General features: G+C 41.5%; 1 protein-coding gene across 10 annotated transcripts in view; it reads left to right on the forward strand.

Annotated features, from left to right (window-relative positions):
• The window catches only part of KLF12 (KLF transcription factor 12), a 251,827-nt gene that overhangs the window by 75,683 nt on the left and 154,171 nt on the right, over positions 1–21,973 (forward strand). The window contains exon 1 of one of the 10 annotated variants that reach the window (XM_064440744.1): positions 3,435–3,553. The exons of the other annotated variants lie outside the window; for them this stretch is intronic. Coding sequence (XP_064296814.1) covers positions 3,551–3,553 — 3 coding nt within the window. The 5' untranslated portion in view covers positions 3,435–3,550. Of the gene's footprint in view, positions 1–3,434; positions 3,554–21,973 lie in introns of those variants that run through there. 10 annotated transcript variants of the gene reach the window in all.

Genomic DNA, 21,973 nt, shown 5'->3' on the forward strand with positions numbered 1-21,973 from the left:
TCATCTGTTGTCCCTTAACAGTCAGTTGGTGGTTGATATTTAATGAATATTTCACAGTGTAAATAGATAGCAGGCAGTTGTTGTCTGGAACCCAATCATATTCACAGGGCAGATTTGCTTTTACTTACTCTCACTTAAAAATGTAAAACTTAGGCTGAAACTGTAGAGTGGGAGGAAAACTTTTCCCCAAACCTTATATTCAGGAAGGGGAGGAACAGCAGAGATTTTTTTTCTTGCTCTGTTCCTTATGCTGACAGCCGCATGTTGTGCTGTCTCCTGCTCCAGTCCTTTCACGTCGGGTGCTGGTGCTGCCGGAGGGCTGTGCATTGTGAGTGGTGTAGTGCCCAGGTTTGCTTGCCACTGGCTCAGCCCTGCTGGGAGTGGGGTGAGGTGGCCTTGGAACTGATTTTTCATGGCTGACAAATTGCTGGGGGTGTTTCCAACACTCATCTTTTCCAAGGAGAAAAAGGCATTTAAGATTTCTGCAATGAACCCCTTCAGCTTGACATGTTTGCATTGCATCCGAGCTCGTTCCTGTTCTCTTTGCCTTTGTAAAAGTAATGAATGATTTCTGGGAAGACCTCAGCATTCCTATTAGCCTTTTCTTACAAACTGCAGTACAAAATTCGTTCTACTCCACTTCTTTCTTCATTTCTGCTGGGCAGTTGCTTTCATAGCCTAAATGGTTTCTTGTTTATGGGTCCCAGAGTTGGCTCCATTCCACTCATTTCCCAACTATTTTGGTGTGTTTACATGTTTAGTGTGTTCTCAGCAGCTGGCTTGGGGCGGGTATCCAAAGCACACGCACACATATATACACACACAAAATCAGCTCGTCAGACTTAGGGCCAAAAAACATTTAGTACTTGGCTTGTGATCTGACCTTGTTTTAAATGAAGTTGGATTACAATTTTGAGGGTTTTGTCCTTTTATTTCATTCCTGACAGTGTGGATTGGGGGCAGGCATTTACAGAGGACTGTAACTGTTGCTTTGAAGTTTCATATATCAAACCCACTATATTTTAGAAGTGTTATTTTAGTGAAGATAGCTGTGGTCTTTCTGCATGCTCAAACTTCAGAAAGGAAATGGAAGTAGGCACAGGGATGGGTTAGACATTCCCTGTCAAAGCGTGGTCTACTGCAAAAGCATCAAGCTTTGCTTTAAAATCAATAAATAAAGAGATCTTTTTATATATAATAAATAAAGTTGTATTTTTCAAGTAGTCATCGCAGAGCTGCACTAGAGGCTTTGCTCAGAATCACAAGAAATGTCTCTGGCCCAGCAGTCGCTCAGCAGCGGTGTGCAGGGTTTGCATCCCAGTGGCTGCACAGATTTCTGCTCTGCTTGGAGCTGCTGTGGGATGTTTCAGGTGCATTGGTTTTGCAGTAGTGCTTGAATGAAAATCCTATTTATTAAACAGTTTTTTGAAACAGGAGAAATGGAGAATTGCATAAAAAGAGATGGCAGCAACCTTCATGTGAGGTGGTGTGTGGGGGAGTAAGGCAGCCCACATTGTAGTGCAGCTCACAGGAGAGTAGTCTAGAATTGACAAAATGTGACGAAAATGTGGAATATTTAAAACACTAGAGTTCTTGTCACAGTTCATGTCATGAAAATTACTAAATGTCATTGTAAAGCAAAGGCAGATCTTGCTGGTGTTGCCCAGATCACTCCTCCGTGAGATGATAGGTGGTGATGATGAGTCTGGGGTTAGCAAATTGTGGATGTAGGTGAAAGCTGTGTTTTAAGGGCCTGCTTCAGCACCTATTGGCATAGCTCAGTGCAGCAGAGTGCCTGTTAAACTAGTTTGAAAAGTTAATAGATATCCCGTTACAATTTTAGTTAGTAAACATGTTGGCATCTATCATTTGTGTTACTCGCTGCTGTTGATTGTATGGCTTGGTGCGTGATTACATAACTTTTTTGAATAATTTAAGTAATACAAAGCTTAAACTCTTCCTGTGATGAGTGTCCTCTTGTAACTGTCCCTTTGGTTTTTAAAGTTTGGGGATTTGGGGGGGGGGGTGGGGGGTTGGGGGTTTCTGTTGTTTGTTTTTAAATTCATTTTGAGAGTGAAAATCAAAAAACTTCACCTTGAAAAGTTTAGTCAGAGCTGAGAACAGAGACAGCAAAAACTAGCCTGCGAGCACAAGATGACAGATTGCTTTATAATGCAGGCACAGACACCCTTGGTTCCAATTTGTGGGTGTTTGAAATGCATGGTGTGTCAGTGTCCCCGTGCTGGGTGAGAAAGGAGAAGTTCTACAAGCAGAGTTCCCACTTCTCAGGAGGAGCAGAAATGGATGCCACTACCACTTGCAGTCTGCAAAATGCGTGTTGTAGGCTGTATGAAATAAAGTGATAGAAGCAGCCTGAAGATCTAGGTCGGAAATCTTGTTGTGAGCCATTTCCTCAGTTCTCGCTGCAGTTCTTGGCAGTACCTCAGGACTGCCAAGCCTAAATGTAGGACCTGCCATATCTCCCTTGCTGAGTGCATCCACTTCAAGGAGCAAACTGGCTGTGGTGCAAGTGGTGCCGAGCCCCTGCATGCCCACTGGCCAGGGTTAGTTATCTCTATACCATGCTTGCTGCAGGTGTGCTACTGCCTTTTGGAGTTTGTGTGTCCTCCTGTGGTGCTCCTGTTGCTTGTTGTTGGAGATAATTGGAGGCCCATCAGCATTGTGCCTCCATGGCATGAAAGTATCTGTTGCAATTTGTGGGTTCTGGCATGAGGCCATGTGCAGGGTTCTGAGGGGGACAGGCTTGGAGGGCTCGGTAGGACCAGTCAAACTGGTAAAGGTTTCTCCACTCTGTTATTAGAAAAGCCTGGAAGGATCAGTCCCCAAAACACAGACTGGTTTTGGTTTTGGTGGAAGCTGGCTGGAGCAGACCAGACCAGACCAGAGCTGGGAAATGAGCCAAGTGTATTACTGGTTTAGCTTCGATCAGGAAAAGTTTCCATGAACATCTCGGCCTGGCATGCTTTGGTTTGCCTCATATCATGGCCTTGGGCTGCACAAGCTAGGTGGCTTTTGGAAGAAACCAAACCAGGAGGTGCACTCCAAAAGCCTTCCCTAACATGCTTTGATTTCTCGTGGGCTGCTGGATGCCATAGGCTGTGGATATCTTCAGCTAAACTGAAGAGATCCCTTCCTGTTGCAACATTGCTGCTTGCTGAGGGAGATGCAGACTCGCGGTTCTACTAGGTGAACACTCAGGGACCTCCCAGCTGAGATTGCTCAATGTCCCTCTTTGTTTAATGGTATTTCCAAACCAGTTCGTGTTTCAAACCAGTTTCTTTGGTTCCTCTTTCAGCCCTGGTACCCTTGGTGAGGACTAGTTGTCAATGATGGGACATAGTCTGCAGGGAGCTGGATCTCAAAGGCCTGGATCTGTTCCTTTCAACTTCAGCCATTTTGCTGAAGGCTCCCATCTTCCACTAGTCAGCAGACAGCAGTAGGCATCTCCAGAGGGCAGTTCTTCTCATGGGATTTCTGTCCCCCTCCAGAAGAACAGACACCTCTGTCTGTAAGCTCTGCTGGTGCAGACATGGTGAGTACCCTGGGCTCCACTTTGCTGGACTCGCTCTCCAGTCCTTGGGTTTTCAAAGCATCCCTGATCATCCCTGCTCTTGTAGCCTGACTTCTCTGCCGTGGCACATTCTCGTGGGAATGAAAGAGCAGTCACCGAGCTCATTTCACCTTTTATTCCTAGAGCACTTAAGAGAACAATTATACTAATTCTAATAATGACTAAATTTATACTACTCCAGAGAGGGAAGCACAAGGCATTTAATTTCAAAGCTGTTTGACAAGACCATTTTGATGTGTGTATTTTCAGAAGTATGACACAAGTTTCCAAAGTGCCTAATGGGGATAAAAATGTTTAAATTCGTACTCCTAGGTTTTTGGTTTCCAAGAAGCTGAATACTGTTCAGTTCTGTTTGGCATGATCCATCAAATAAAACAAGTTTAAACCAGAGATTTACAGGATTTACTACTTCTGCTTGTTTCTTAATGACTTTTTTCTGGTCATTAGTTATCAGGATGTACATGTTTGCATGGGGGAAAAAAAGATACTTCTGTTGTGGGAGGTATTAATTCTCAGCATCATGAAGCAACGCAGCTAACTGCATTTTAGAGGTAATCTTTACTTCTCAATGAGAAGGGAAAAACCCATGGTTCTTGGTCTGCACAGTGGTGCTGATTAAGATACATTGAACCAGAAATTGAAATACGATATATACTTTCTTGTTTTCCTTTTCCTACGTATCTGACAACAAATATTTAGTGCTGGAAATAAATGCATTTGGATTTTAGTATTTTTGACATGCCGTGGAGAGAATAATGTCAAACAATGGCAATTTGTCATTTCTCATATGAAGGCGTAGAAGAACATGTTAGAATTCAGTAGCTAGCACATAAGGAGAAGGCACTTATTTTAATACTGATATCCACTGCTAACAGACCTGAATAATGATTCCACTGGATATGGTATTTCATATACCCAAGGACATGTGCCTAAAAGAGAAAATAAGCTCCTGGTATTAAGCTGAATCTTGACCTGCTCTGACGCTTCCCACACTGTGCTTCATGTGTACTCCTGGTGGTGATTCATTAAGTCTTTCTTGTGTGGAGATTCGGTGATGAGTCAGGAAAGGGCAAGTTTTCTGCTTTGAGGCTGTCACCTTCTTCTGAACTTCGCTATTTACTTAGGGTTTTTGTTGTTTCAGTTCAGTTTGATAGCAGTCTGCTACAGTTGTGATTGCGGCGGTCAGCTGTGATGGACATGTGGGCATAGCTCAAGTGAAAACAAAAGCCTTGGCTTTCTGACATTATAGGTAAACATACACTGAGTTTTCGCCTTACTTTCTAAGTAATATGGAAGTGTTTCACTATTTGTATTAGCAAAAAAACCAAAACCCTGAACAAAAAAAGATGTCCTAGCAATAGAGAGGTTCAAAACATTATTTTTCCTTGGCCTTATTTTCCTGTTTTTAGCGGAGATGGTACAACCCCCAAAACCAAAACATTTGGAGTTAAGTCTGAGTTCCATTTAAAACTTTATGAGCTTGGGCTTTGGTGGTCATTAAGAGAGATGACAGTAAGACTGTCCCTTGCAAATTAAGAAGTAAGGAGTTTCCCTTGGTCTTAGGAAAATGGAAAATAACTTAGATGCGTAGGTCGTCTTTAAGTGCAATGGAACTGAGATGATGTTTGCTGAACTACTCTTTGGAGATTTACATAATGGATGAGATACAGGAGCTCCAGGCGGCATGACAGTGGAGTTTATTTTATCGCAGAATGTAAAACAAGTGAATTGCCTTAATCTCTGCAGAAAGCAAGGATAATCTTTTTTTATATACAGAAAGAGAGCCAGAGAGTTCATAACATCCTGGCTATTCATGTACAAGGAGTCATACCTTTCTTTTGAATAATCTGATTCCCTTTAACTATCATAGTGTCTTACTCAGGACTTTTAAAACTCTTCAGGAATGGCAAGCAACGTGCATCTCTCTGTGAAAATATGGCTTTTACACAGTAAAAATACACTATCTGCTGATAATTCATGGCTTGATAAAAGAGGCTCATAAGAGGCTGGGTAATTATCCTAACTGCTACATATTTAAATATATGGAAAGCATTTATGAACCAAGCTCACCTGCTATTTATTTCTATAGTGGTAATAATAGTAATTTCAAAAGTTTTAGAACCTTCATAATTTCAAAGTGGGTGTATGTTGGAAAGAAGTTTTAATATTAACATTAAGAGTTTTCAGGCTTTAATTTACTTAAGCCAGTTCACTCTATTTGGTTGGTGTGGGTGGTTTTTTTTCTACCTCAGCTGATGATATCTTTTCAGCATGGACAGAGAAACACTGGAAAAGTAGAATAGTTAAATGTAGTTGGTAATAACACCCAACTCCTATTGTGTGCTTCTCAACTGTCTTCTCAACCATCTATTTGGCTTCAAGCAAGAGTTTGGCTATTACTTTACTCTGAATATAAATGTGCCATTACTCTTTGATCTGTAGCAACAGTTTGTTATGATCAAGGCTACTTAAACACTTTTGCCTGAAGGAAAAGATTTACTGTTGGGCATAGCAGCTTTCCAAAAGAGTGAATTATGTCCTTCGTTTCTGGTTTCTGTGAGCTATATGCAGCTTAAGAATCCTTTTGTAGTAACCTGATGTCAATTGTTACTTCTTCTGGGAAAGTCTGGGCAAGTAATTTATCGTATATTTCTGTGTTGCACAGAAACATGGGCATTTATTTGCCTAATATGAAATCAGGTTATTGGAAAGAGGGGAACGTTTCATGACTGTAGCATTCCATGAGCAGAGTTAGTTTCTGCTTTTGCGCATGAAAAAACTTAAAATACTTCCAGTGATTGCAGTGGTGATGGACAATATCTAGTCGGTCTACTAAATATGCAGTGCTCCACTCTTAATTCCAGGATGCAGGCTGGGACTAGTTCTGCCAAATTTACTCTGGGTATTGGATAGTGATTATGATTTATCGGCTGATGTAAAAAGTTAGATTTTTCTTTTTTTCCAGTTTCTTTTTCTGGCTGGATTTCTAGTAAACCAGTTATTTTTGTCTAGTCATAAGTCTGTGTCAGTAACAGTTACTGCAGTCTGCAAGGGAGGGCACCAAAGTAATAACCCGTTTGCTTCTGTTTGCTGGGGTCTGTCCACAATGTGGCCTGGTGGGATCAGAGACCGAGGAATGTTTTATAAGGACAGAGTTGTTTTCATCACTGTTTTGAAACATTGAAATTATTCCACTGCGGTGGCTCTGAATTCTCCCACATGAGGATCTTTAGAGTAAATAAATAAAAGATCACACCAGGCAAATGTGATTTAAAGTGTCTGTAACTGTTCCCCAAAGGGTGCTAAAACCCTAAATAAGATATGAGGAAAGCAGGTGAGGGGAAAAGTGGGGGTTGACATGAAGACTTTTCAATGCACTAGGTAGCTGCGTAGCACTGGAATAAGGACACAGAAGAGGATGCTGAAGAGTCATGGTGTCTGAAGGAGCCCCCTGGTTAGGACAGCCTCCTCACGCCCCACTCCTCCACAGCTTACCCCACTTTGGGATGCGTGTATTTTCATCTGAGAGAGAAGTCTGTCATTTCTAATCCAAGCGTAAGTGACCTAAAAGTATTTGCCTGCATGCATATCTAGTAAGTCAGAAAAAAAAAGCGGTGTTTTTCCACGTGTGGCTGAGATAACGTTGCATTTGCAAAGGAACCTAAGTGCCAGCTAGCATGGCTGTGGTTGTTTTGCTAAACTGTGGTTCATTTATTTAAAATTCCTGAAGCTTTCAGTTGAAAAAATTTCCAACAAGTTACAAACGTTTTAAAGGGAGAAAATAATAAGCATATACTGCTTGTTGAGTTGTGGTAGCATGGAATTATCTGCCTCCTTCACTTCTTTCTGAGATGGCAGCTCAAGAATGCTTGTTACACTTAAACTGATGAACCTGTATTCCTTGCTAGTGAGGAGTGAAGCTGGTCATTTCCATCCTGCATCAGCTTGGACTGCTTTCTGAACCCTGAGGGAGGTTCTGGTAGCCAGCCAAGATTTCATCCTGCATGGTCACTTGTTACTAACCTCTCTGTAGGCCATTCAACGTGATGAACATGCGAAGTAGTTAACTAGTATCTGCCTTGCAAAATGTCAACAAAAAAGATCCAATCCAGGCATAAACCTTTACTTCTGACCCTAGAGCAGTTGTATGGCAGATGATGATGGTAAAAATGTGAAGGATTATTTAGGAAGCTATTTTAAAAGGCTTTCTTTGCCTGAGTAGGGTTCTACAGGGCTTGATAATTACATGTAGTCATAACAGTATTAACAGTGATCTCTTGAATTCGTCTAGTAGTTCATTACAGTTGATCAGCAGTGACTTATTTTTTTAAATTCTCAGTTTTAGTGTATTCAGGTTAATACTTAATTTTGTGGTTTAGAACAATAAACATAATCCATTGATCTTGAGAGTATTCTTTCAGGTTGAAAACAAATTCAGACCTCTGCTGTTTTTCAGGTAAATGGCTGCTCAGAAGGTTGTCATTACTTCACAACAAAAGACCACAAAAGCCAAATTAAAAAAAAAACAACAACAACAAAACAAACAACCCCCCCCAAAACCTCAAAATAAAATAAACCCCACCCCAAACAACAAAACCAAATTAGAAAACCCAACCTGAATGTTTTGGAGGCTGTTTTAAACTTAAGAATAAATAATGGTAGACTTTCACATTTTTCACTTAAGACTGGATATTTTATTATTTCTGGCACCAAAGAGGTGATAGAATTACTGTGCTTTTTTCCTATAACTCCTGAAATGCAAAATTGATCAATGTCTCCAGACAATGTATACTTCCACATATATAAGACTTCTACATGCACACAAAAGTTGGATGGAGGCTCTGTGTTGACTGCACTGAGCAGGGGATGGATATCTAAAGAAACAGCACCAAAATTTACATAGTTTTGGTGCTTTTCTTCACAAAACACGAGCTGGGTGCCTGACATAGATTTTTTTTTTTTAAGCTGAAGTCCTGTGAGGAGTGATTTTTAAGAAAAGGTGTATTTTCCTGAAAGAATTCTAAGGATTCTTTTTTTTCTTTACATGTGAACTGGTGACTTGGCATGAGCTTTCAATGTGAAAGGCGTTCTTGTGCATCATCTACACTGATTGAGGGAATTACTCCCCAGATTTGTGTCCAGCATCATTCAATGTCTGATAAACACTGCTCTTGAAACCACTGCAGCTGTGATTTTAGTCATTAGAATATTTTAGTAATGTTTATTGAATTTCAGCATCCAGAATAATGATGGAGGCAGTTTGTCACATTATTAATGTTAGTGGTCTAGATCTCTTCAGAAAGATGCAGTGCATATAACAATCTATGCCTGTGCAGAAATCGTTGCTTAAAAATATGAGCAGCGTAACCCATCCAGTTCTTGTGGTGCAAAGTAAATCTAATAAAAGCATTTTATTCTATGTGACACATATCTAGTGTGGACAGGAAATCGTTTTCATCATTTTACACAGCGTAACCAAGCCACGTGTTGGGAATAAATATGTGATTTATACAGGCACAGTTTCTTATTATGTCCTAATGAGAAACGTTAAATATATTAGTATGACTCAGGGCTTGACACATGCTATAAAGGCTATGTATGATGCCAAACAACCAATTATCTCAGTGCATTATTTCTTGAAAGCTTTGACATGGGTAAGGTCACTATACATTTTTAATGGGAGCGTGATGCTAGGTTATAAAAAGATAATACAAATAACAATACTATGTTAGATCTTCCTGCTGCGCAATGTATAATCAGGTGCACTGACTTAAAGAACACTAATGAGGATTTAAAGACCCAGCAGGGGCACATTTAGCAGTCGCACACAATTCTGTCAAATGCTTTTTTGCATAGGGCACTTCTGATGCAAGGTGGAGTTCAACAGCAGGTAGGAATGTATAGTTTTATTGTATAGCTTGGTGTAAGACTTCTGTAGGTTTTAGTGAGAATAACAATAACTTGCAATGTTCTGGTGCTTTGCCAGGCACTGTCGTTTGGTTGTGATTTTTACCATTCATGAAACCAGCCAGGAATGGTGGTACGCATGGACAGAGTGCATTGCTGCATTTTCAGCAATCGAGTAATGACTGAAGGAAACAAAGGAAGAGGGCTCTGAAGCTATCATTTAAAGTCCATCCTAAGCTGTAGATGCTATGTGCTGATAATCATTTACCCTGGAATAAATGACAGGGAGTGAAATGCTGCTTAAGAATATACAGTGGCCCACCTAGCTTAAGGTCCCTTTTGGCAGTGGTCCGTACCAGGTACTTGGCAGAAGAATGTAAACTCATTCTTGAGTGTGAGTCTTAAGACTGGAATCCTGGGGTTTAGAGCTGGTTTAATTTTCATGTTTTTGGCGTGTATTATACTTAAAGAAAAGACATGAGAATATAAACGTGCCCATTTTCTGTCAGAGCAAAGGACTGTCTACCTTGTGTGCATCCTCTAACAACAGTCACTAACGGATGCTTAGGGAAATGATGCACAGGGGTTGTGTGTGAGCGATGCTATTGCCCTGGTACATCTTCCAAGTTTGCAAAAAATCTAGGGTACAAAAATACTTCCATAGCCAGAGGTTGTATATGTATTTTTTGTGCTTGATAGCTCCTAATAAACAAATCTCTAGAGAAGTCCAGTTGTTTCTGAACCAATTTCCAGCTCAGCAAACAAGTGGACTTGTCAGGAGACCATCTTCTCTTAAGTGGAGAAGTCATGGCTTCCACTGCAAAACCCATGGGTTCCAGTGCAAAAAGGCAGCATAAAGCAGGAGGTGGAAGCAGAGACAAGCTACAAAGGATGAACACAGAAATACTGTGTGGGCACGCAGGGACAATGTCAGGAAAGCCAAAGCTCAGCTGAGGTTCACAGTTGCAGGAAACATCAACGACAAGAGCTTCTGTGACTACATCAGAGTAAAAGGCTGGACAAGTAAAATGTGGGTTGGTGGCAGAATGAGGTGGGTGAGTTATTGACAGTGAACACCAGTAAGGCCAAGGTATGCCATTGCCTTCTGTGCCTCAGCCTTCACTTGCGTGGCCTTCTCGCAGACCTCTGTGCTCACAGACAAGGTTCAAGAAGCATAACCACCAGTCCCAGGGGTTACCTGAGAGGACTCAACCCAAACAAGCTTGTGGGACTCACCTTCCTGCATCAATGGGTGCTGAGATTGCTGGCTGATGTCCTTGTGGCAGCCTTCTGTACCATTCTTGAAAGGTGCTTGAGACCATGGGAAGTCCCTGATGACTAGAAGAAAGCAACCAGTACACCACTCTTCAGATAAATCCGAAAGGGTGACCCGGGGCACTACAGACCAGTCAGCCTCCCTTTGGTCCATGGAAAAAAATCAGTGTGAGTCCTCTGGGAATAGGCTTTTGGACATCATGAAGGAGGAAAAGGTGACTGGGACCAGTCAGCATGGATCACCTAGGATAAAGCATGCCGTGCTCACCTGATTGCCATCTACAGTGTAAAGTGACTGGAATAGCGGCCAAGGGGAGAACACTGTTCACCTCAGCTTCTGCAAGGCTTTCAACAGCATCTCCAAAGATGTTCTTGTATCTGAGTTATAGTGATTACAGCTGCGATGGATGCACAGTCAGATGGGCAAAGATTGGCAGGATGTGTGGGTGCAGGGGTCTTGGTCAGTTATAGCCACGTGTGGCGAGAGAATGAGAGGCAACACATTGAAAACAAGAGAGGTGCAGGCTGGGTGTGAGGAAAACCTTTTTTTGCCACCATGGGGGCTGTCTCCCAATTGAGTAGGTTGCCCAGAGAGGTGGTGCTATCTCCATCCTTTGAGGTTGTTAAGGCCTGACTGGACATAACCCTGAGCAACCTCGTCTGACCTCTGAGCTGCACCTGCTTTGAGCGGGAGGTTGGACTGGAGACCTCCCGAGGTGCCTTCCCACCTGAATTACCCTGGGAGCCTAATGAAAAAAAACATTGGCTATAGCATTCATTGTTCCCTGAATGTTTCCAGGGTTATGTGACATTTCATGCTGTAAAATGATATGTTATAAATTAATTACTCATTTATCTTGTGTTTCGTCTAGACACACACTCATGTATTTTGCTTATAACCTTAAATTTATTATATATGCCCAGTTTGATCAGCTGTATATAGCAAATTTGATATCTCTGAACTTTAAAGATAAAAGTTCAAAGCATCTGTTAATGTACTGCTATGTGTGCAACTCCTATATCTTTTTCTGATGTTTTTCTGCCGTTTTTCTGGCTATACCCATAGTTACTTAAAATACTCTATAATCTTGAAGTTATGCAGTTATTTTAATTATTGGCAGTAATTTTGTTCATGTGCAGTACACTTTTTTTAAATGTGTTTGAGGGATCGTAGCTTCTCTGAGAATCTGTGGGAGATGCATGTTGGCGATGTTTGAAACTTGTTAATTAGGAATTCTTAACACTTAATTAGAATTGCCCCTAAAGTGGACACTAGTTCCACAATAATTTATTGCTTCTGGAATCTAATTTGACAGTTTTGTACACAAACATTTTGGTCGTCCTCTCCTGGTTAAGAAAGTACCTCATGTGAGCGATCGGGTATTGGCTTCTATCTAGAAATTGATGGGAGCAGTCTTAGAGCGATATGTTATTTTAGACAATTTTTTCACATGTTTGGTGGATACTTGCAAGTTCTCATTCATGAATTGAGGTGCTTTTATAAATCATTCACTAAGTGAACAAGAGTCAGTGTTTTCCCTTTTTTTGAAATGTACTAAGTGCTACTCGCCAGCTTTAATATTAATGTTTTCCCAGGAGTTTGCAGTGAAGCCTGTGGGGAGTGGGGAACCTCAGACTGATGTTAAATAGGACAGAGATCAGGTTGCGACAGGATGTTAAACATTTGCAGTTTGGGAGTTTCATCAGAACACACCCCCTGTCTCTTGAAATGGCAGAATAAGCAGTTTGTTTGCTCCACAGCAAGAAGCGTATAAATTACTGTTCCTCCACACGCACGTAAGGTGCTGTGTAAAGGGTGCAGGGAAGGGTGATGGAGTAATCCTTAGCTTCTGGCAAATAGTCCGACTTCTTCATCTGAGTTTGCAATCGTTCAGCTTTATTTAATTATGCCTTTGTTGTTTTGGCCCGTGCACGAATCAAAGGATCTTTACGTGAAGTTTTGCAAACACTGGCGCTCTGGCTGTGCGGTGGAGCTGCTGGGGCAAAGGTTGTGGTTACAGCTCTTCCTAGCAGCTGGAATAGGGCCACTGAAAGAACATTTTGGGTTTCATCGTTTATTGCCTATCATATCTATGACTTTGTACATGAACCGTGGCAGATGGTTTCTGAGGTCCTGTGAGAACCAGCCATGCTTCTTGCAGGTGTGGCCTACGATATCTGGTGTTGGAGGGTGCAGCTGCACACAAGCATGTTCTCCTCTTCTACCTCTCAAGGCTGCCGTGGATTTGCTCTGCCCTGTACCTGGTGGTGGAAATAAGCAACTTACTTCTGGGAACAAGCAGTTCTCTTATAAGTGCCATATTCTGCTCTGTTTTTAATAATGTTAAAAAAATGTTTTAAAAAATTTTTTGTGAACAAAGTAAATCTGAAATAAGAGTAAGGTGTAGCTGAGTTTCCTAAATTTTGGCAGTTAAATTTTTAACCCAGAAGGGGAAAGCTAGCTTATCCTAGCTTCCTTTTAGTTCTGCCTATATGTTGGAGCTCTCGCATAAGTGAGAAACACTTCTCCTGGCTAAGAGCAATATCAGCTGCTTAACATTTCTGTGGCCCAGCTGCTAGAAGGCAGCTAGGCATATTTAATGACAGCTTTACCTTATATTGCTCTTGTTCAGAGGATATAGTTTGTAATGTCCGTGATTTGTAAGAAGTCAGCTTTTGGGGCTGACAATCAGTTTATCACTGTATTTTATCCTAGGTGAGGGAACACAGCACCTGAGGAGTAACAGTTTTCTCCCTGAGCTGAAGGGTTGGGGACGATCCACTGGCCTGTCGTGCTCCAGCGGGGCACGCAGTATAGTTGGAAGTACGTTTCCTTTCTTTGAAACTTGGGATGGAGATAGCCATTTATGGAGGAAGCGATGATGTCCTGGCCTATGAAACCACCTATGCGGTCGTTTCACTGCTCCCTCTTGGGCTCTGTGATGGCAGAGCTAAAGGCGCTGTCACTTTGAGGTGATGGTCCCTTTGGGCTGCAGGGAGTGGTGGAGCCAAGCAAACCCCATAGACAGCATCTTGTCTTCTTGGCAAAAAGCAGCTATGTTTGGCTTGCCATGTGACATCTAGGACAAAAATTTTGTACTAAACCATGGCTACTGCTACATGCTAAACGCTCCCTTTATTCTCCAGCATGCGGGGCCCATGTTGTATCTGTTTTCATGGAAGCAGACTTTGCATGTGGGCAGGTGGGGGGGGAAGTGTGCCAACCAGCTCCCCATGCTTTCAGCAGCTCATTTTCCTACCCGAGCAGGTAAGGGCAGAATTCAGAGTAAAATTTTAGTCACTGTGTATTTGCTGGTAAGTTTCTGGGCAATGCTATTTAACGTTCATTTGCTCAAAAAATACAAAATAGTCATAATTTAGACAAATAACAGTTACAGGAAAATTCTGTCAGATGGCAGAATTATTCCCCTGACACTTTACTGATGTTGCACACTCCTGCTGGCACCAGAAGTTAATTAAAAACATGTTGTAACCTGAGACTTACTTTTTGATTATCTAAGCTTTGGTTTTAGTTTTTGGTAAAGGCAAGAGACAGGGGACCTCTTGAATAAAAACCTAACCTGCAACTGTTCTCACCAGCTGTTTGTGTAATTTTTTTTCTCAAGTTTAATAATTGAGGCGACAACCCACCTAATGGTAAAGGTAACCTTTAAGTGGTATATGTTTTAGTAAATTTGATCGATATAATATTTGTAGGACTATGAAAATTCTTTTATTTCTGGTGGCGGTGGTGGTGTTTGTTTTTAATTTCAAGCCTCATATTCTTCAAACTCTTTTCCAAACTCGAGGACAGTTGACATAAAATAGCAGAAAACTACTTTGGAAATTGAGTAGTAGTTTTTTAAAACCACTTGACTTGTAACTGTGGTCAAGGAAAAGTGGCGATCTAGGTCAATTACTAGGGTTTTTTTTAGGATTTTTGGGGGGGAAGTCATAAATTTCTACTTGAATGGCAGTCTTCACTACTTGACTGTGCTTTACTATTATGCATCTTGAAGTATTATGAAAAGATTTTTTTAAAAAATTAATTATAGTGTAAAGATAAACACAGTCTATTCTTTTTCCAAACTTACCCTTTCTTAAGTGTATGTCTCTGCTAAATGATGGCTCTTTTTCGGGTGCTCTCTTTTTCTTGGTGGGGGTTGGGGTTTTTTTGTTAAGCAGGACTTTTAAGCGTAAGATAAAGAAAATCCACAAATAATGAATCCATTGGTATTCACAAAAATCTTATCAAATATATTGTGAATGTTGTATTAGAAGGAAAACAATGAAGCCATTAATGTTGATAAAAGTTAAATGTATGACTGTTGTAATTACTGTTACTTTTAATGTGTCTGAATTACATACTATAGGAATGACTGGTAATTCTTTGTAGAGACAGCTAAAAGTGGCAGGAGAGTAAAGCTGATGTAAAGGGATTTTAAGCAGTGTAAGCTGACAGGGTTGCCTGCTGAGTCTGAGAAATAGCAGATTGGCCTCTAGTTGTCAATGCACTTGACGCTTCTCTGTCACCTGGAAGCTATGTCTCTTCGGTTCTATTTATATTTGCTAAAACTAATTTAAGCCAAAAAGACTTTAGAAGCAAAACATGAGATCTTGGTTCTTTTCATTGAACATTGTCTGGACTTGAACTTTTTCCCTGGAGACAGATCTGTAAAAATATATAACAAAAGAAAACATAGCTACATCCTTAGGGATCTGGCTACTTAGCCACTTTTGGAAATCCGCTATCTGCAAAATTAGTTTGGTTTTTTTTGAGTGTTTTGGTTTTTTGGTTGTTTTTTTTTTTTTCCCCTCTAAGGGATCTAGGCACCAGAATAGGAATTCAAGAAGCTTGTGTTGCATGTGTACATCTTTGTATTGGTAGCAGCAGGATACAGCCGGACATGGTCTGGTATATCAGATGAGGGTCTCAGCAGGACAACGCAAGCTGAAGGCCAACCATTGCACGTGCTTCTCGGGCATTGACAGCATCAAGTTGCAGCTGCTGTTCATGTCTGAGCTCTACCTTGCATGCAGGGTTGTAGTAAGAGACCATACTCAGAGCCCTTCCTGGAAAGCTTAGAGCTATGATGCCTCCATGATCACTGGATGCCGTGCAGATGCATGTCTGTGATATATATACCTATACCTCGACTGCCTTCCTCCCACAACCTCCTGTGGTGTGAGGTGATGTATGGAATTTCATGCAGTGCATTTGGGTCCCCCCTGAGCTCCATTCAGGGCTAACAAGCAGACCAGAGAGGTATGTAGATCAGTGAGAAATAACCTTGTTGTTAGCTTTAGTTAATTATTATTAACACTTGTGTGCTGAGCTGCTGTCCTAGCATATTTCCAGAAGTCCGTTGCCGTGGTGCTTTAAGCTTTTGCTTTTTAGATAAGACATAAACTGCAGCTTGTATGTCCATATTGTTCACCCAGGCTTCTGCAAGCTGTGTTCTCCTCTCACTAAAGGAATTTAATTTTGAATTGGAACAGACTCAAATCAACCCCACCCAGTTTTACATGAAAACAGTATGAAGGTTAAGGCTTCACTCTGCTTTTTTCTTGAGAACTAGTTTTGGTTTTCCTTGAAGAATCAATAAATGCAAACAATCCTTTTCTTTTCTGGTGAATTTGACTGGAAATTCAAGTTCAGAGTAAAATGCAGAACTACCAGAATCTCTGCTTTCATTATGTACATTTCACACAGCTCTAGACATAATTGCGTATGATGAAGATCTTATGGCAAGGCATGGGCTGTTAACCCCGATTCCCTGGCAGAACTCCCAGTTGAGTGATTATCTTCTAGCCCCATAAATTTACTTTTATTTTCTGTTGGATAGTTGTTTCCTTCACTTTTTGGAATGAACCGCTCTTACACATACTGCGGGAATGCTAACTGGTATGCTTCACCCTAGAGATAACTACATTTAAGTGACTAACAAATCTCATTGTATGGTATATAAAGGACTTCTTTGGAAATTAAGGTCTTCAGGAGATTGAGGTAGTAAAGAACTGAGCGATTCTTTCCTGTGAGAATTTGGAAAGAAGATATTCTCCTTGGCTTCCTCTCCCTATGGAGATAGTTATATTTGAGAAGAGATGGTAATCTTTAATTCTTCTATTATACCTTGAAGCAAAGAGAAAAAACAGTTTCCAACTTTGGAAATCTTATCTAGTCATATCCTCAAAAGGATCTCTCATATCTTCAAAAGCTTTGCCTTGAGTGGATCGCTCACATTTTGTTGCCCTGAGGTGTTACGCTGTCTGTTGCTTTGACTGATAGCTAACTTCAGTATGGTAATGTAAGTGATGAAAATAATACAAATTTAGGTATTAATGTTCGGGAAAATCATCAAGGTAATCTTATTGCTAGGGCATGTAAGTGGTGTAGGCTACTTCATGGTTAGTTCAGTGATGTTTCCAAGATATCTGTATAAAAAAGGACAACTTAAGTTAAAATTCGTGTTTCTGAGCTATCAAGAACACTGTTTTAAAAAAAAGACTCAAAATTTTGGAACCATAAAATAAGAATATAATAATGACTTAAACTACTGCATATGCAGAAAGTTGTGTAAAAATAACTAGAAGATGAAGCAGGGAAAGTTGTAAGTCAAAGCTTTGAGAACAGCTTAAGGGCCATTCTCAGCACTTAGCTATTCAAATGTACTCCCCTTAAACGTGAAACTTTTTACTCTAGCTTGAATGTTGAATTTAAGACTGTTCTTCCCCAACTGATACTTCATTTCTCAAAAAGGAAAGCATGTCATGTTAGGAGTTAAGTTTGTACAGAAAAGTAAAGGAAGAGTTGGAATGAAGGAATGAAGATGGGCCTAGGAAGAAGGGAGGGGTGTGGGGAAGCGTTTTAGTTGTCTTGGTTTCTCACCATCCAACTATTTTAATTGGCAATAAATTAAATTAATTTTCCCCAAATCAAGTCTGGTTTGCCCATGACAGTACCTCATAAGTGATCTCCTAGTCTTTATCTTGACCCATGAGCTTTTCCATCTTATTTTCTTCCCCTGTCCTGTTGAGGAGGAGGAGTGCGAGAGTGGCTGTGTAGGTGTCTGGCAGCTTGCTAAGGTCAACCCACCAGAGCTGTGAAGTGTTTAATTGTGAGCTGAACTTTTTTGGTGTTTCATGGAAAAGTTTAGAACCATCAGTGGCTTTGTCTTGCTAGTGTGCAGCTCTTTAGCGTGACTAAGTAAGCCAATTAGCTTCATGAGTGATAGCAGTAACTCTGCTTCTGTGCATCTTTTGCATTCATGAGATAAACAAGAGGAAGAGAAAGTCTTGTACATGAATGTATGTATTTGTCAATCCTTGCAGGAAATGTGAGATCTGGGTTCCGGGTGCTCCGAGGCCTGACCTCACCGCTTTCTTCCTGGGGTGGCGTAGGGTGGTGGCCATCACATTCTGGCCAGGTCTTGGGGGAGCATCGTTTCATTTCTGACACTTGAGTACTGAGTAGCTAGACACAAAGATCTTGGAGAATGGGAGAGACAACAACTGTGGTGTGGGATGTGTGCCATTTATGTCATCTCGTGCTTAGACAAAATCATGCAGGAGGTTTAGGGGTGTCTTTGGTGCTGTCTCAGGACAGGAAGTTGGTTGTGGCACCAGCTCTTCTGTTGTTAAAAGTTTGCAGCATGATTCTCAAACGTATGGCTTGGCTAAATTAAAAACTTGGCTACGAAACCACATCTCATGGATGGAGCCAAATTTCATAATAGTGTAATTCATAATTAAATAAGCACTACAGGATGCTGGGGGGTTTTGTACCAAGATTAGATACGAGTTTTTGTTTTGTTTTCTCTTCCTCTAAAGTAGCCAAAGATAATTTGATTAAAACTTGCAGCAGAAAGTCACCTGCTTGAAGAAAATGCCAGTTGCAGTTGCAGCGGTGCTGTACTGAAAATTAGTTTTAGGAGGGGGGAGAGTCTTATTATTAGACTGATTGCCATGGCTTCTCACTAGAAGAGCTTGTAAGCCTGAAAGCTTATCTGTCTTCTGTAACAACTGCTCTAATAGCAGTTGCCCATACGGACCTGGGTATGATTTGTGTTTTTCATTAATCTTTCAAGGGAATAAATGTCCAAAAGTGATTAGTGAAAGGTTCCAACGGGTGGCACCGAGAAAGAGAGGTTGATCTCTTTTAGGATGACTTAGTTTATTGATCCAAGAGAACAGATGTTTTGGTAAGGTCATGCAGTGTTTGACTTGATTATATGCCCAGTTTAGGATATATGTCTGCTGTGTGTTTTACCTAGGTGGGTGACTGGAGCCCACCAGGTGGGTTGGGGTGGGAGACAGGAGAATAGAGAAGGAAGGGCTGTCACAGGAATCCAGGTCACCTTCACCTGGGCAATGTTGGGAGCTCCCACAGTCGATGAAGAGAGGTGAGTGAGCTAGGAGGGGACTGCAGCCTGAGAAATGCGTTGACTCAATACATCATATTGGCAGTCTCTGCTGGTGGGTCTCCTGAGTGTCATCAATTAACACGGGGTGCTGGAGCAGCCTGGCCTCGCTCAGGTGTGGATGCTCCATCTGCCTGGCTGACCAGAGAGGCTCCCAGGGGAACTCCATTCACACCCCCAGCCTCCGTGGGGGTGAGTCAAGCCCCTTTGCCTTAGATGACTGCACACCGTATGCAGACCTCAGCAATTACATCCTATTTGCTGAATGGCTTTGAACATACTGTAATGCAAACACTGGTTATGGCAGGAGAGCGCAGTTTGGAGAGATCAGCTCTCTGGGCGACTATTGGGCTAAACATGTCATCCATATGTGTAGCACACAGACTGGATCTACTCGGCTATTACTAGGCAGCAGCCCCCTCAGGATGTGTCACACAGTGTCCTCCCAATTATAAATGCAGAAGGGATCAAATAGTTCAGAAAGAATCTACTTCTGTGATTATTGCTGCTGAATTATAAATGACCCAAAAGCCAGAGCTATTCATTGCATTCACTCTTCAGAGCAGTGCTCAAAAGGCAGAGTGCTGCTTTTAAGAAGTATGATTTTAGAGAACAAAAGGGGAAGCAAGCGCTATGAAAATTTAGTTAAATGTAAATGTGTTAAATGGTACATGAACTAGACAGGTTTTCATGATTTATCAGTTTTAAACTTCAAAGGCCCTGGTTAGCTTGCATTTTTAAAACTAATGAGTTTATCACAGCCAGTGGGGAAAAATGGTTCAAGTATATCAGCTGTAAATTGGTACAAAGCACTAAAAGGGACATTAGCCTCTAATCAGATTCTAACAGTTCATTAAACCTGCCTTTCCTCGGCGGCGCTTTGTCTTCCCCCCTCCTCCTGCCTGCACCTCCTGCGCAAGCCAGCCTCGTCCCTTCGTTCAGGCGGGTAAGACCTCCTCAGGGACACGAGGCAATATCAGCTCATCCTTCTTTGTCTACGAGCTAAACAGCCTAAGGGATGCTTGATGATGGTATATTCCTGATCTTGCTGTAAAACTCAACTGTGCTGCGTATAAATCAAGAAGGGACGGGGACCTGTCTGCTTGCAGAATAGGCGATGCGGGAGCCAGGAATGCCAGGCTGGCTCCTGCTCTTGCTCCACCCCAAACCACATCCAAACCACCGGAGCTCAGTGACACCTGAGATTTGCTTCTGATAAGTAAACAGTGCACCGCCCTTGCTGGGAAGAGGGATGTAAAGCCTGGAACAGTTTCAGCCAGCTGTTTCGTGGCATCGGAGTCCTTCCTGCTTTTTTCCCACTTTATGCTTTGAACGCTGAACAAAGATCAAGGTGCACAAAATAAATTGCTGAGAAGACATAGGAAGAACACTTTCGGTTTTCTTCTTCCTGTTGTGTCAAGCTTAAAATATAGTACGTAGACAGCAGTAGCATAGCATGGACCGGGACATCTCAACAGTTTGGCTTGTCCTCATTCACACGTGTTTGAACTTGGAGGTGTTCTGCTGAAAATTACTTGTTTGAGCTGAAAAGTGTTTAGAGCTTTTTATGAACTATCTAAATCTACTTTTTAAGAAAAACAATAGAGATTGCATTTGCTGTTGTACTTGCTTATCTGCTTTACCATCAAGTTCCTGCCTGCCCTGTAGTATCAAACCACAGCTCTGTGTGCTGTAACACATGGGGTTCAAAGTGAGGGCGATGGGGATTTTAAGCAGGTCATTTGCTCTGCCTGTGGCACCGTGTTGGAGCATGGGCGTATCAATTTCCCTGCTTTTCAGCATGTTATTTAAATTGCAGTTAAAAGGTAAGGTACACAAAAATAAACAGGTGCTGCAATATTTATATCCCTGAAAATGAAGACCCTGGGATGAGGTGCATTAATTGGAAAAAAGAAAATGTTTAAAGTAATTATAAGCTTTTAAAATGTATTTTGGAAGCTCCATTGGGACAGACCATTTTTCTTAAAACTCCCCTGAGGCAGCCATGATAAGAAACAGGGCTATGAGCATATTCCTTATGAATAATGGCACCACACAATACTGAACAGATCTGCTGCCCATGAAACACAGGGAGGGCGTTTTTTCCATTACAGTGGAGTTATTGAGGACTGCGAGGTAACAGAGTGGAGGTGAGTTTCCAGTCTTGAGTGCTGCCTTCCAGATGGGGCTGCAGATAAACGGCTGTGAATGAGTCACTTCTAAGCGATATGTGCTGTAGTTTCGCTATTTGAAAAATAGCTGTGACATTTTCACTGTTCTGTACCTCTGACCAAGGTGTCTGGATTCGTAGGGTCAGGTTCTAGCTCGAGAGATAAATGTCTCTTATTTTCTCCGTGTTGTCCAAACTAAATGGCAGCTGAAGGGGCAAGCTTTCAAACACCAGCCTTGAGCCTTGGCTGGAACAGAAAAATTGACTCAGGTTAAGGTAGCATTTGAACTGAAGGCACAAGAGGTTGTTTTGCATGTCTACTGAAAATGCTCCAGCAACGATGGGATGTGATTCAGGGAAGTACAGTTCTGCAAATCTCTCTTCAGACTGAAGCTCTCAGCATATATTGCCCATTAGTACAAGGACAATTCATGTTTTTACCATGCTTTTTTATTTCTTTTGTGTCAGAGGTGAGCGCGTGGAGATTTTCATTGACAAATGCTGATAGCTTTACAGGATAATGAATGATATGAAATCTGAGTTGTTGGTGTATGTGAGTTGGTGTATGTCAGTTGATGGTGTGTGTGTGTGTACAGGCCTTCACGGTAA

The sequence above is a fragment of the Phalacrocorax carbo genome, chromosome 1, assembly GCF_963921805.1.
Source record: "Phalacrocorax carbo chromosome 1, bPhaCar2.1, whole genome shotgun sequence".
NCBI classification, from domain to species: Eukaryota; Metazoa; Chordata; class Aves; order Suliformes; family Phalacrocoracidae; genus Phalacrocorax; species Phalacrocorax carbo.